Raw genomic sequence first — 14,641 nt, 5'->3', positions numbered from 1 at the left:
TGGGAAGTATATCCCGCATCTTGCTGAAAAGACCAAGTTGTTACGAGGTATTATAAAAAAAGAAACGGTCTTCGAGTGGACAGACAAGCATGCCGCTGAGTGGGCAGCTATTTGCGCACTTCTAAGCAGCGCACCGGTGCTGGCAATTTTTGATCCAGCAAGAGAGACAAAAATTAGCTCTGATGCATCAAAAAATGGGCTAGGAGCCGCACTGTTGCAGCGACACGGAGATAGCTGGCGACCTGTCGCCTACGCATCACGCGTCATGAGTGAGACTGAGCAAAGGTACTCACAAATAGAGAAAGAAACAATGGGAATAACTTTTGGGTGTGAAAAATTTCACTGTTTCGTTCACGGCCGAAGAATTGTTATCGAGACGGACCACCGCCCCCTCCTAGCAATTGCGTCGAAAGGAATCGGCGATATGCCACCACGGCTTCAGCGGTTTTTCTTGCGCTTGTGCAAGTACGATCATTCCCTTCAATTCGTACCAGGGAAAGAGCTGCTGCTGGCCGATATGCTGTCAAGGGCGTCACCCAAGAAACCACTGGACATCGCAGCCTCCGAAGACGAAGTAGAAGTTCATGCGGTTGGAGCGGTCACGGACATGGTGAGCAGAAAAACACTTAATCGACTTGTGGAGGCCACGGCAAACGATCCGGATCTACAGTCGGTTATACGGTACATAACAGCCGGCGGTAACCTGGGTGGCAGCATGAAATCATTTGCGGCGGAATTGTCCCTGATTGAAGGCATTGTGTTTAAAGGCACTAAAGTAGTTATCCCAAAGTGTACGAGGGCGGAAATGCTTCAACGAATACATGAGGGACATTTGGGCCTGAATAAGTGTAAAGCAAGAGCTCGACAGCTAGTGTTCTGGCCCGGACTCAACTCCGATATCGAAACGATGTTAAAAGGTTGCACAGTCTGCCGGAAATATGCGTACCAACTTCAACGCGAGCCATTTCTGATGCGCCCAACACCACATTACGCGTGGTACAGAGTCGGCGTCGACATCTTCCAGCACGGCGGTAGTTCCTACTTGTGCGTGTATGATGCCCTATCGAACTTCCCAGAGGTTGAACGACTCAGCGACACAACAGCCCGCACTGTCATTGACAAATTGAGTGGGATCTTCGCCTGCTACGGGATCCCTGTGGAAGTTTGCAGCGACAACGGTCCCCAGTTCTCCTCTCACGAATTTGCTGTTTTTGCATCCAGGTACGAGTTCAAGCACATTACGTCGAGCCCTGCATTTCCACAGTCTAATGGACTTGCCGAGAAGGGTGTTCAAATCGTAAAGAAAATCCTGAAAAAAACGCAAGAGACACGGGAAGACTTCTGGCTTGGACTGCTTTCCTACCGTTCGACTCCGTTGGAGGATGGTCGTTCGCCGGGTGAGCTCCTGCAAGGCAGAAGACTGCGTACGCGACTTCCCGACTTCAGCCAACAGCCAAAAACAAGTCTTCAAACGCCAGCCGCTCGACACCGGCGCAAAATCCCTACCGGCCCTCCGGAAAGGAGAAGTGGTTAGGATCCGTCACAAACAGTGGACTCGCAAAGCGCAAGTACTGGGGCCGGTAGCGCCGCGGTCATACCAGGTGCTTACCGAAGATAACAAGCTGCTTCGCCGCAACCGCAAGCATCTAAGTGCGACGTTGGAACCCTTCGAGAGCAACGCACTCGGAAGTGACGAGTCCGAGAGTGAGTGCGAGCTCGTCGACGAGCAGGGGCCTAGTCCAAGAAGAGTAGCTGCTGCGCCATCTACGGACGGACACACTACACCAGCGGTGAGGCGGTCCACCAGAAACAGGAGGCCGCCAAACAGGCTTTACTACGATCGCAACTTTAACCAAGTGAATTCGTGACGCATTCCCAAGATTCAATAAACAAAGGAAGACGTATCGTACATGATACGCATGCGCTGTGCGTGCCAGCCCATCCCGAACCGACCGCTGCCGTTGACGCGAACACGTGCCTACATCGACCTGCCCTATAAAACCGAGCAGCTGCTATCAATAAACGTTCATTCTGTTCTTGCGCGACTTGGTCGTTACAGAGTGTGCCATCGTCATCGATTCCGGGGAATGACGTTACTTGGAAATCTCACCAGGAAGCTGGAAACGTCCCTGCTGGCATAGCGCTGGACGATTTCCTCTACGCTGACGCGGACGTGATTGTCTACGAGGAACGAAGCGATGAAGGCATCAAGTGTTCCCGAGCCGGAAGAGCCGCCCGATCATGAAGACGACTCCGCTCAAGATTTACCTGCCCCGGCAGCCTCATCCCAGTATACTGTATGCCTTCGACGTTATTAGAAAATTCCTTGGCACACACGATGACGACGTTGCGATATCGCTATTAACAGAGTGCGAGGTGAACCACAAGCAGGCTAAGCTCACAGATTTCTGGCAATAAAACCATGTTTTGCTGGGGATATTGCCTTCCATTTTTGGTTAATTTCTCGACAGCAAAATTTCTCGACAACGAAATTTCTCGCGCGTCCTGTCGATTTCGTTGTAGCGGGATTCAACTGTACTTTCTTTAATACTTTGCTTTAAAACTGCTGAGCAACTTCGCCGCACTCTTTGTTCAGTGGTTTGTCATTTTTAATCTTGCTGACCTTTTATAGTCATTACTAGTTCGTATCGATTTTTTTTGTCCTTCCCATGGAAGCCACCTTCTGGACTTCTTCTAACTTTCAAGTGCAGAGGGTTCCTTTTCCCTACCCATTTTCCCACGACAACCATGGCAGGTGGAAGGTAGTGACATGTGGCTCTTTCCACCAGCCAGGTCGCGACAGTCAAGTGTACAACCCACAATGCCGCCGGACAACGCCGGACACTTTTTTCATGGTGGGGCTTCAAATGCTAACGCATTCAAATACATCAGGTACTACAAACTGCGTACGAGGAACTGAATACAAGGTTTGGGTGGCTAATTTCCCAATATAAAGTTATAGACAAAAGTTCCGGACATGTCGATTAGCGGGAAAAAAAATTTCCGCATTGCTTCACCAGTCACTCAGCTCTTATTTCACCAGTGGATGCAGCACGTGTGTCCTCTTGCGATTCAATGCTGTTCATTAAGGTTTTGGCCAACTGCACAAAAACTGTTTTGCATCGAGCCTGCACACCACAGGCTTTAGTGCACGGCTAAGTAATAACCACACACAGAACACAATATTTTAGCACGCAATCAATGTTACGCTAAACAAACTACAAAGAAATACGAAATTTGCCAAGACGTACAAAAGTAACGTGCATGGCAGCACAATACGCCATCGCCATGCAGCGATTTAGGGTCGAAAATTCAGCAACATGGCTCCTAAGTCTCGGAAAACCATCGCTGCTGCGGGCCGAAGTGTGCGGCTATGATGGCGGCTCCCCTCTGGTCCCTGTACGGAAGCCACGCAACAGCCGTGTCCAGCGTGGGAGGACCCTGCGCGGCAAGGGTCCAACACATAGCAACACAAATTCACAAACGAGATTTGTTATGTGGTCTCCACACAACACTTGCTATGATCCGATAAATTGTTATGTGCAAAACAGCACTCGGTTTACCTTCCACACGCTTACCAGCACACAGCTTAAAGCACCAGTGGAACATCTGGGAATCTAGGCCAAGCGTTCGATTCGGGCCAGGCCGTGCTGGCTTACTCAGTAACATCGCTAGGTTCTGCATGCTACTGGCGGGTCCTACATATCCAGAACATCCCATTTCTGTAATTATTTTTCGTGCTGTTTCTTCCACAAGAGATGCAAGATGGCCAGCTCAGCTGTACTAACTTGAGCTGAAGAAGCCACTGAATAGAAAGGCAGCCAGCAAGATCTTTATACCTCTTGCCTGAATGACGTGGCGAGGTTCAGGGCGAAGGGTTACAAGGTGTCGTGGACCACAGTATGAAAAACATATCGGTTGGAGCACAACCTTCCTTTGAAAAACCTCACAAAACCCAATGCCACACAAAACCTCCCCACAGTATTAGAACCATGACTGAGGTTGAGGCTGAGCTACTTGCTACACAATTTGTACAAAATATACAGACTACCTGGCTTGTTTCTGGTCCATGCCCGTAGCTTGTTTTGCCTCATGGGCGTTCCGAATCTTTCCAAGGTGACAGCAGGTCTTGATATAAGTGGTCCGGAGCACAGATCTTCAAGAAGTTAAACAAGAGCCACACTACATAGCTTAAAAAGAGACCCTTTTGGCTGTATATCAAAGCGATAATGTTAAACTTTTATTCTGCAAAAAATCTTGCGGCGGCAGTGGCGTAGTAAGTGAAAAATCCTCGGAGAAGCAGCCTAAATGAGCCAGCTAGGTCAAGTGACCTGGTGGTGTAATCACAGCGTCCCCACCGGATTGTGAGAAAATTGCCCAGCGTGGCAGATGGCCGTTCAATTATTAATTGGTCGTACGATAATGCTCGGGAAGAGAAAGCTGGATCTCGAGCCCCACTCGTAGCAGCACCTGCATCGCTGGGCAGTTGCGCATAGCTTAACTGCTGCACTACTGTGCCAGGGGTTGCATGAGGGCTCCCAGAGAACAATGAACGTAAAGTTGAGGATGACAAATTCCACGGATACAGGCATTACCTGATTAACACTATCACATGATACCCTTAAGGTGGAGGTAAAGTGTCCCCTCCAGGTTTCTTTTAACAACAGTGGCACATATCTATAAATAGTTGCATGTATCTATAATGGGTTCAATGCAAATGCTGACACATGACGCAAAGTAAACGCGGACACAAGCGCAGTGGTGTCTGCGTCCAAGTCGTTCTTGTCCTGTGTTCTGTGCTAACAGTTACGCTGGGCCTACATAAATATGTATACTGACCATAGGAAACAGCATCAGAATAAAATTAGCAAAAGATACTAATCGATTTATGGCATTTAATGTCCTAAAGTAACTCGGGCCATGAGGAACGCTAAGGCTCTGAGGGCTATGAGGAACGACCACCTGGGGTTCTTCCCAAGGTGGCCGAAATTTTCAGAGCCCTTCAAAATGGTGTTCCTCATAGCCCGAGCCGATTTGGGGCGTTAAAACCCATAAACCGATTCGTATTTGTTGTCAAAGACCAAATAAGACATTAATGATGTAACTGTTACAAGATTACCAAATACAACAAACCAAATGCGCACAGAAGACATAAAGCTTTCATTTTACTGCAGAAGCAGTGCTACTGTCCATCACCAAAACGCCGATGTGGTTGGCAGAACCCTAGGGGGCGGCAGCACACCCACCAGCACCCTGCCCCACCTCACCCCACTAGATAGGGTGCAGCCCATCTATGCACCACCACCATTGGTCATCCTCCCCATCCCCGCCCACCGCCACTCTTCAGAGGCCTCATTCACCAGGGAACTCTACTTTCCAGATGCACTGTACACCACCAGCCCTCCTACCTCCCCCTTCCGCAAGGCCTCAGCCCACTGGAAGCCTAGGCAGCAGGTAAACAAATATGCAATAGGGAAATTGAAATCATAGAAGCAGTGAGTAAATCAGACAAGAACACAAAATGAAAACACTTCTAAATGTAGCAAGTAGGTAATGCAGCTGAATGCTACGTTTCCATTTGTTCACTTAGATTATTTTTAAACAATCCTGCGACATTATTTCCTGTGTCACTGTTTCATTTTCTTTTTTTTTTCAATAAGTAAGCTTGATGCAGTTAATAGCATAGCCTAGGGGACCATTTGTGCCTTTATCAATATTCTGCAAAAATATTCCACAACCTCCTCTTGTCGCACTTTCCACACTGCCTCAAATAGGAACTTTCCTAGTTCTGAGCGCGGCTATTTTCACTTTTTTCTGTAATGCCACAACGACACTGGCATTGAGGGTGGATAAGTGCACAAAAAGCACATACCGTATAACACCTCAGGAAGAGCCATTAATGACTTATACGTTACCAGTTTTCGTCAGAAGTTGTAGGCCCCTTCCCACTGCAGGCAGCCAGACGTGAAAAGTGGCTCGAATGCACCGCAGATGCACGCTTCAAGCTGCAGGAGTGTGCCCACAGACAAAGCTCGCAGGACATTCTTTTTTTCCTGCAGTAAATCAAATTCACTTGCATTATCTTGCATCTTTTCTTTCTTCACGGTAAACTATGAAGCAAACTGAAAGTTAAAGGAGAGTAAAAGTATATAATGCAATTGGCGTAAGAATCAAATCAAAATTAGGAGTAACTATGCACTTGTCATCTGTATTATGCCTATGAACAACAAGGCTTAAAGGGGTTTCAAAAAGCCTTGTCAGCCCATTCCTCTGATTCCTTTTTTCCCTTTCATATCTTGGTCACTTTATGCGTTGCTTATGATGACATGCTAGCTTCGTGTTATTTCCCTTATGAAAATAAAGCAGCACAATCAAAAGGAAAATAAAAAATTCAGAGTCCCCCCTCTCTGCATTACAAGTCGTAACAGTCGTTTGTTCGCCAATGCAACAAGTGCTGTTAATACCGTACTAATAAGTATGCTTTCTTCCCTTTTCAGCGCCCTTCAGACTTGTTTTGCCATTTGGTTTTTGCATAAAATTATCCTTAACGCCTTCTGATGACGAGAAATGCAGCCAGATGGCAGTGAATATTAACATCCGCTTTCGCCCTTAAGATCTTCATTTGTACGCAAGAATTTATTATCTCTAGTACTGAGGAGAACAAGGATGAAGAGAATGTAAAAAAGTTGGAGAGCACTGCAGTCTGCTATGTTAGAGAAATGCAAAGTCATTAGAACCTCAGGAACATTTTTGCAAGTCATCGTTGTCATATGACACCTATTCAGTGACCCTTCGATGATGTCGGCAACTTTTCTTGCAAGTCATCGTTGTCTGACATCAGAACATATTGGGAACACACTTTACTGTTGCACACACCAAAACGTGTTGACTTCTTGCCCCTCTAACACACTAGAACAGAAGACCCTTCATGGCATATGAATTGCATGCCCGCCTGGCACACTTAAGTCCAGGGTTAGAACCCGAAATGCTGGAGCATTTCTTTTTTCTAATGGTAATTTTCTTGAGGACATGCTCTGATGACACAATCTGCTGACAGCTCCTGTGACCGTCACCCATGAGACAAGAACTGCTTTCGCATTAAAAACACAGGGAGATTTGCAGCATTATGTTTGAATTTTCATTTGTCACGAAATAATGAATTTTGACAGACTTCTCACTGTATAACAGGTCCTGAATGTTTTTCATGCTTCTTGGATGCTCAGTGCACGCTAAGACAAATATGTGTGCACTAGCGTATGCTAGTGTGCTTTATTCTGATCTGATCTATGATACCACCAACCCCCATGCTCAATGCGAGGTCACTCACTGCCACACTGGGCCTGCATGTGAGTTCCACGATGGCGCCGAGTTGCTCTAGCATTTTAGTGACATCATGATTGAAAGGCTGCAGCCCTGAGCCCATCTTAAGCATTAGCCTCCGGAAGCGGTGCTGCACCCAGTGGGACTTCGGACTCACCAATTGATGGCCATGCGATGTGGCTCCAGGGTCACACTCCTGCGGCTCCACGGAGCTTGGGTGGCCGCCAAAGGACGATACGCACACCAGCAGCCATGGTTGCCTTGTCCCTGGTCTAGCAAAGCTACGTTGCATGCCAAGCATATAAATTTTAGGAAACGCGAAGATGACTGGAGTCAACATGTTAGGGGACAAAAAGTGTACAAATGATTCCAAGAACTATATCAAATAATTACAGTACAAACACAAATTAACCTGCTGCGAGCACTAACAGGTAGAGGATTTATAAAACGAACTCTCATTGGAAACGATTCTGGAAACATAGTGGATATTTCGTAAGGACAATTAACAAATGTTGTGCAGTTAACTTGGGCTCTCAAGAAAAGGTGTCAGCAATACGTGTGAAAATTTATTCCCCCAGAGCTTTTTTTCCATGTCCTGTGTTTTCCGCATGAAGCTAAATATTATTCAAGGAATTTAAACATCTGGTGTCTTCAGCTAAGCAACATGCTATTCACTAGAAAACCACCTTGAGTCCACAATATTGTTAAAGTCAACTGAATAGAGCTGTAAGGCCGGGGTTTATATAAAAGACCTGGGAGGAAGGGAGCACCGGCGAGAACAATCCGAGGGCAACCAGGTCGGGCACAGACACACATGGCGATAGCAATACGGCTGACGCGCAGGGCCATCTTCGTTTTCACGAGTTATCTGCTTTGTCTGGGTCATCATCTTCTTCACAATCACCCCCGGGGCGAAGAGGAGCCATCCCTGCGACTTACGACAACAGCAATATGGAGGGGTCGTAGTAAGGCTTGAGACGCTGGATGTGAACTGTCTCGCGGCCGCGGCGGCGGAGATCGGGAGATGGCGTGAGGGGTTCGACGACGTAATTAACTGGAGATGTGTGCTCCAGGATACGGTAGGGACCGTGATATTTGGCGAGAAATTTGGAGGAGAGTCCAGGAGTACTTGATGGTATCCACAGCCACACAAGCGCACCAGGAGAGAAGTGCAATGTGGTGTGAGCGTTGTCGTGGCGGAATTTCTGGCGATACTGGGCGTCAGTTGTGAGTGACCGGGCGATTTGGCGACAATCTTCTGCGTGTTGCGCAGCTTCAGAAACAGGGGTATATCCGGAGGCGTCAGGTTGGTAAGGCAGAATGGTGTCTATGGTAGCAGATGGATGACGGCCGTAAAGAAGAAAGAAGAGAGAGAAGCCAGTAGTAGACTGCTGGGCGGTGTTGTAGGGGAAAGTCACATAAGGGAGGATGAGATCCCAATTCGAGTGGTTGGATGCGACGTACATAGAGAGCATGTCCCCGAGGGTGCGGTTAAATCGCTCGGTGAGGCCGTTTGTCTGCGGATGATAGGCGGAGGTGGTATGATGGATTATGTTGCGCTGGCAGAGCAGGGCGGTGACGACATCGGACAAAAAGGCCCGTCCGGGGTCGTTAAGCAGTTCACGAGGTGCACCGTGACGAAGGACGAAACGTTGCAAAAGGAAGGAGGCAACGTCTGTCGCTGTGGCAGACGGAAGGGCGGCGGTTTCGGCATATCTAGTGAGCTGATCAACCGCAACGATAGCCCAATGGTTGCCGGCCGCAGTGTACGGAAGCGGGCCGTAGAAATCAATGCCGATATGGTCGAAAGGGCGTGGTGGGCAAAGGAGTGGCTGCAACTCTCCAGCAGAACGATGACGAGATGGCTTGCGACGTTGACAGGTGAGACAGGCGCGTACGTATTTAAGTACGAAGGTGTACATGCCGCGCAAGTAATAGCGCAGCCGGATGCGGGTGTAAGTGTTGAAAACTCCTGCGTGACCAGATTGTGGGTCAGCGTGGAAATAGGCGCATATGTTCGTGTGCAGGTGGCGAGGAATAACGAGTAACCACTTGCGGCCGTCGGTGCTGTAGTTACGACGATAGCGGAGGTTATCGCGAATCACGAAGTGGGATGCATGGCGGCGGAGAGCACGGGATGGAAAAGCAGCCGTCGTGTTGGAGAGAAAGTCGAGAAGAGAAGCGATCCAGGGGTCAGTACGTTGCACTGAGGGCATGTCGCTAATGTGAAGGGACGACGGGGAGACGTCAGAGGTGGAAAGGCTGGCGATCTCGGCTGGAAGTGGGCAGCGGGACAGGGCATCAGCGTCTTGATGCTTGCGGCAGGAACGATAGACCACGCGGATGTCATATTCTTGCAGACGAAGAGCCCACCTGGCAAGGCGGCCGGGTGGGTCTTTCAAGGAAGAAAGCCAACAAAGCGCATGTTGGTCCGTCACAACGTCAAAAGAGCGGCCATAGAGGTACGGGCGGAATTTGGCAAGGGCCCATACGATGGCCACCCTTTTTCAATGACGGAGTAATTAGTTTCAGCCTTCGTAAGTGTGCAGCTTGCGTAGGCAACAACGTATTCATCAAAACCACAGATGCGCTGGGCGAGTACGGCGCCGAGGCTGAGACCACTGGCATCCGTGTGGACCTTGGCAGGAGCGGTCGAGTTGAAATGGCGCAGTATGGGCGGCGCTGTGAGGAGGCGGCGCAAGGCGTTATACGCATCGTCGCACGCTGGAGACCACATCGATAAGCCGGAACTGCCGGACAGTTGTGTTAAAGGCGCAGCAATCGAAGCAAAGTCGCGAATAAATCTCCAAAAGTAAGAGCACAGACCTAAGAGGCTGCGCAAGTCTTTGATGGAAGTGGGTTTGGGAAAGTCTGCGACAGCGCGAAGTTTAGCTGGGTCGGGACGAACGCCTTGCTTAGAGACGTGGCCTAAAATTGTCAGCTGACGCACAGCAAAACGGCATTTCTTCAAGTTGAGCTGCAGGCCAGCGTCAGAAAGGCAGGTAAAAACGTGCTTCAGGCGGGATAGATGGGTTTCAAAGTCGGGGGAAAAGACGACAATGTCGTCGAGATAGCATAGACACATTTTCCACTTGAGTCCACGCAAAATGGTGTCCATCATCCGTTCGAAGGTAGCAGGGGCATTACAAAGACCGAATGGCATCACAGTAAATTCATACAATCCGTCGGGGGTCACAAAAGCAGTTTTGGGACGATTGGCTGCTTCCATGGGGACCTGCCAGTACCCAGAACGTAAATCGAGGGAGGAAAAGAGCTCCGCCCCTTGCAAACAGTCCAGAGCGTCATCTATGCGAGGGAGTGGATAGACATCCTTGCGCGTTATCTTAAGGCGGCGGTAATCGACACACAAGCGTATGAAGCCATCTTTCTTTTTCACAAGGACAACAGGCGATGCCCAAGGGCTACTTGAGGGCTGAATGACGCAGTTTTGAAGCATTTGGTCGACTTGCTCTGTAATAGTCTGGCGCTCGGTTGGAGACGCACGATAGGGGCGCTGCCGAAGCGGCGCGTGGGCACCAGTGTCGATGCAATGGGTGACGGTGGAAGTTCGGCCCAAGGAAGTCCGGTGAGCGTCGAAGGAGGAGCGAAATTGATGAAGGAGGGCGAGACGCTGTGTTCTGTGCGGCGGGGGAAGATCGGCGTTGATGGAGCACAAGAAAAATTCGGTAGAAGAGAGATCTGGCGTAGAGGCAGGAGGGCTGAGCGCGTTCATGGCTAGGAGCGATGTATCGTCAGTCTCCTCGCGGATGAGCAGAGATGCGATGGGCTGCACACTGCCGAGGCATTCACCAAGGCGCAGAGCGGTAGGGCAGGAAAACGGGTTAAAAACCAAAAGTATCGAAAGGCCAGCGGACACAGTCAGTACGGCGTATGGCAGAGGGAGACACTTGCGGTGCAGAAAAGTATGGCCTGGAGTAGAGGACAGTGTCGTCACCGATAGAGTCTCAAGACAAGTGTACAAGAACGGACGAGCACGGGGGAATGTCGATGTCTTCGGCGGCGAGGGTTTTAACACAGGCAACAGGAGGAGTGGCGTCCAGAAAAGGATTGGGCAGAGAAGAGAACCCGACTTCCGCTCGAGCACAGTCGATGATAGCTTCATGGAAGGAAAGGAAATCCCAGCCCAGAAAAACAGGATGGGAACAGGAAGGCAGCACGACGAATTCTATCGTGTAGAGGGAGTCCTGAATCACAACTCGAGCGGTACACGCTGCGCACGGCTTGATGTGCTCAGCGCTGGCCGTACGCAGCGACAGTCCAGCAATCGCCGTCTTTACCTTCTTCAACGAACTACAAAACTTTTCGTCCATAACAGAAATCGCAGCACCGGTGTCCACAAGGGCCAAGACAGCATTGCCCTCGACAGAAATTTCGATCAGATTAGCACGGGATATGTGAGGCCTTGGAAAGTTCGACAGGGACACACAGTTCTCGCCTCAGGAACTGCAGCACCTAGTTTTCCTCCTGAGGGAGATTGGCGCGACGTCGCATAGGAGAAACGGAGCGGCGCCTCGGTGAAGGTGAACGGCGTCTAGAAAGGGCTGAACAGTCAGGAGAAAAAGGACGACTAGACGGCGGCTCAGCAGATCCGGAGTACTGACTCGTGGAAGACCAATACGCGGGAGCTGGAGGAGGTGGCGCGTAGACTGGGAGACGGCGGCGGCAAAGCCGGGCCACACGACCAGGCAAGCCGCAATTGTAGCAGATAGGCCGGTTGTCGATGGTGCGCCAGGGATTCCTGACTCGCGGAGCCGGCCAAAGAGAAGGAGCCACCGCTCGCGCAGGTGTTGGAGGCAAAGCATAGGTAGGCGGTCGAGGTCTGGCGACAACGTCCGCGTATGTCAGCGGAGCGGCCATAGGGGGCGGCGTCTGGGCGACAACGTCTGCATATGTCAGTGGAGTGGCGACAGGTGGTGGCGGATGGGCGGGTGCAAGAGCCTCGGCAACCTGCTCTTGGATTGCGTGTCGAAGGGCTGGAGCCAAATCTGGAGCTAGCCCTGTAGGTTTCGGCAGAAGAGAAAGCTGACGAGCCACTTCTTCCCGAACAAAGTGTTTGATTTGTTGCAGCAGCGATGAGGTGCCAGCTGCGCGCCACTTCTTCCCGAACAAAGTGTTTGATTTGTTGCAGCAGCGATGAGGTGTCAGCTGCTGGTGTCAGTCCAGCAAGCGACTCAATTAGTCGAGGGTGCTGTCGAGTCAGGAGCCTCTGCTTCCGCAGCTCCTCGAAGCTTTGGCAGAGTGTGACGACTTCAGCAACGGTGCGCAAGTCGCGCGCTACCAGCATCTGAAAGGCTTCGTCGTCAACACCCTTCAAAATGTGTTTAATCTTGTCAGCTTCTGACATGTTGAGGTTGACACGCTTGCATAGGTCAATGACGTCTTCTATGTAACTGGTAAAGCTTTCGCCGACCTGCTGAGACCGTTCACGCAAGCGTTGTTCGGCGCAGAGTTTCCGAACAGCAGGACGACCAAACACTTCGGAGAAGGTTGTCTTGAAAGCAGACCAGGTGCGGATGTCCACCTGGTGGTTCCGATACCACAGGTTAGCCACACCGGTGAGATAAAAAATTACGTTATTTAGTTTGGTGGCTTCGTCTTATTTGTTGTAAAGGCTCACCCTCTCGTAAGACGTGAGCCAATCTTCGACATCCTGCTGATCGGTCCCACTGAAGATGGCCGGATCCCGTTGGCGAAGGGAGCCGGCGCAGGTAACAGCTGGGCCCACTTGCACGGCTTGATGTTGAACGTCGTGAGGCATCGCAGGTGGCGGGAGAGTACGGTTGCGCAATTCCAGGGCTGTTAACCGGCACCTCCACCAAATGTAACCAGGGGTTTATTTAAAAGACCTCGGAGGAAGGGAGCAGCGGCGAGAACAATCCGAGGGCAACCAGGTCGGGCACAGACACACGTGGCGGTAGCAATATGGTTGACGCGCAGGCCATCTTCTTCGTTTTCACGAGTTATCTGCTTTGTCTGGGTCATCATCTTCTTGACAAGAGCCACAAAGGCCTGCAATAAATTTGTGAATACCAACCAGCCTTCCCGACATGTGGGACTAAGACCACAGCGTTTGTGCAAACTATAGAGCAGCTAAAAGCATGGGAAACACGAGATTTACTCTCCGGCACTACACTCCTGGAGCAGAGACTCTAAGACGTGAGAATGGCATGCAGCCTCCACATCAGTGCCAACCCGCTGTGAGGAAGAGTATACTAGGTAAACTAAACGTGAACCCTATAAAGTTAATTATGACAGCAAAGAATCGAGCCACACATGGCTGGATGAATTCCCTACTTTCTCTCTTTCTGTCTTTCAGCAATGGAAGGCAGGCATCAGCTCACTGCTCACACACCAACTGTTCTCTCCTGTGTTTGCAAAGTTGGTTTACCTCACGCAATAGTTCCCGGAGTTGAAAGTGCTAGTGAGTAAGGTGATTTAAACACAATCACAAGTTCTGTGCATCTGTACCACTACGTTTAGGCCTACTGTAATACTGCAAAGGCATCATTACAAGATGCACAGTGGCATTTCATGAAAGTTGTGCAAAAGCAGAATCATCGGTTGCACCTACATCAGTGTGCAGCCAGTGAAACTCTTTTCCTGTCTAAATTGGCTCCTGTATGTGTCGTTTTATACTGCCTATACTTACAGCGACATGTCGCCAAACTGTGAACAAAATTAACTCCCTTCTTGCTCTAAAAATGTACCACTAAAGTTGGCGCACTGCCCAACTGAGCGATCGTGAAGGCAGTGAAATTAGCGATGCCAGCCACTTTTCATCTCCAGGGCACATTCGACAAACACAAGTCAGCCTGTTAAAGCGCCTTAAAATATTTTATTTTGTTTCGACATATGATTCCAGAGGTCTGTGTTCAACATGCGTCACTTCCAAGGGTAGCTACTCGTGTTTATTTCCTTCAATCTCATTTTGCAGTGCATGTGATATTTCAAATAAGTCAGAGAGAAACCAAGGATGTTTATAGCAGTAACCTAAAGAGGTTACTGGGCTTGCTCTAAAATAATTACTTTATTATTTTTCTACGTAAGGTTGCTTGAGAGTTGTGCTGAGAGCACATTGTAGAAATGAGTGAATATTTGTGCAATCCAGGCATTGAATTGATAACGCTTTTGCATATACCTTCAAGGCCCAGCACACTATTTGGCAACTCAGTAGCTCTGGCGTATTAGTTGGAAACGCTGGAAAATACTCCTTTGGTGATAATAAAAGAAAAATATTAAATTAAAATGAGAATATGTTTTGAAAAATTATTAGACATATTTAATGCCCCGAAGTTTATTC

At 49.4% G+C, this 14,641-nt stretch overlaps 1 protein-coding gene across 12 annotated transcripts in view; it reads right to left on the bottom strand.

Annotated features, from left to right (window-relative positions):
* Positions 1–830: 830 nt before the first annotated feature.
* The window catches only part of LOC144115180 (uncharacterized), a 42,990-nt gene continuing 29,179 nt past the window's right edge, over positions 831–14,641 (bottom strand). For 10 of the 12 annotated variants that reach the window (XM_077649427.1, XM_077649418.1, XM_077649425.1 and 7 more), the window contains 3 exons: positions 7,478–7,601; positions 5,916–6,053; positions 831–3,441 (listed from right to left, as the gene is read on the bottom strand). In XM_077649427.1, coding sequence (XP_077505553.1) covers positions 3,372–3,441; positions 5,916–6,053; positions 7,478–7,601 — 332 coding nt within the window. In that variant the 3' untranslated portion in view covers positions 831–3,371. Of the gene's footprint in view, positions 3,442–4,051; positions 4,157–5,915; positions 6,054–7,477; positions 7,602–14,641 lie in introns of all 12 variants that reach the window. The other 2 variants (XR_013311297.1, XM_077649430.1) reach the window with 2 other exon arrangements.

This window comes from Amblyomma americanum, chromosome 1 (genome assembly GCF_052857255.1).
Source record: "Amblyomma americanum isolate KBUSLIRL-KWMA chromosome 1, ASM5285725v1, whole genome shotgun sequence".
NCBI classification, from domain to species: domain Eukaryota; kingdom Metazoa; phylum Arthropoda; class Arachnida; order Ixodida; family Ixodidae; genus Amblyomma; species Amblyomma americanum.
The sequence above is the reverse complement of the archived record's forward strand: the minus strand, read 5'-3'. Positions and strand labels throughout refer to the sequence as shown.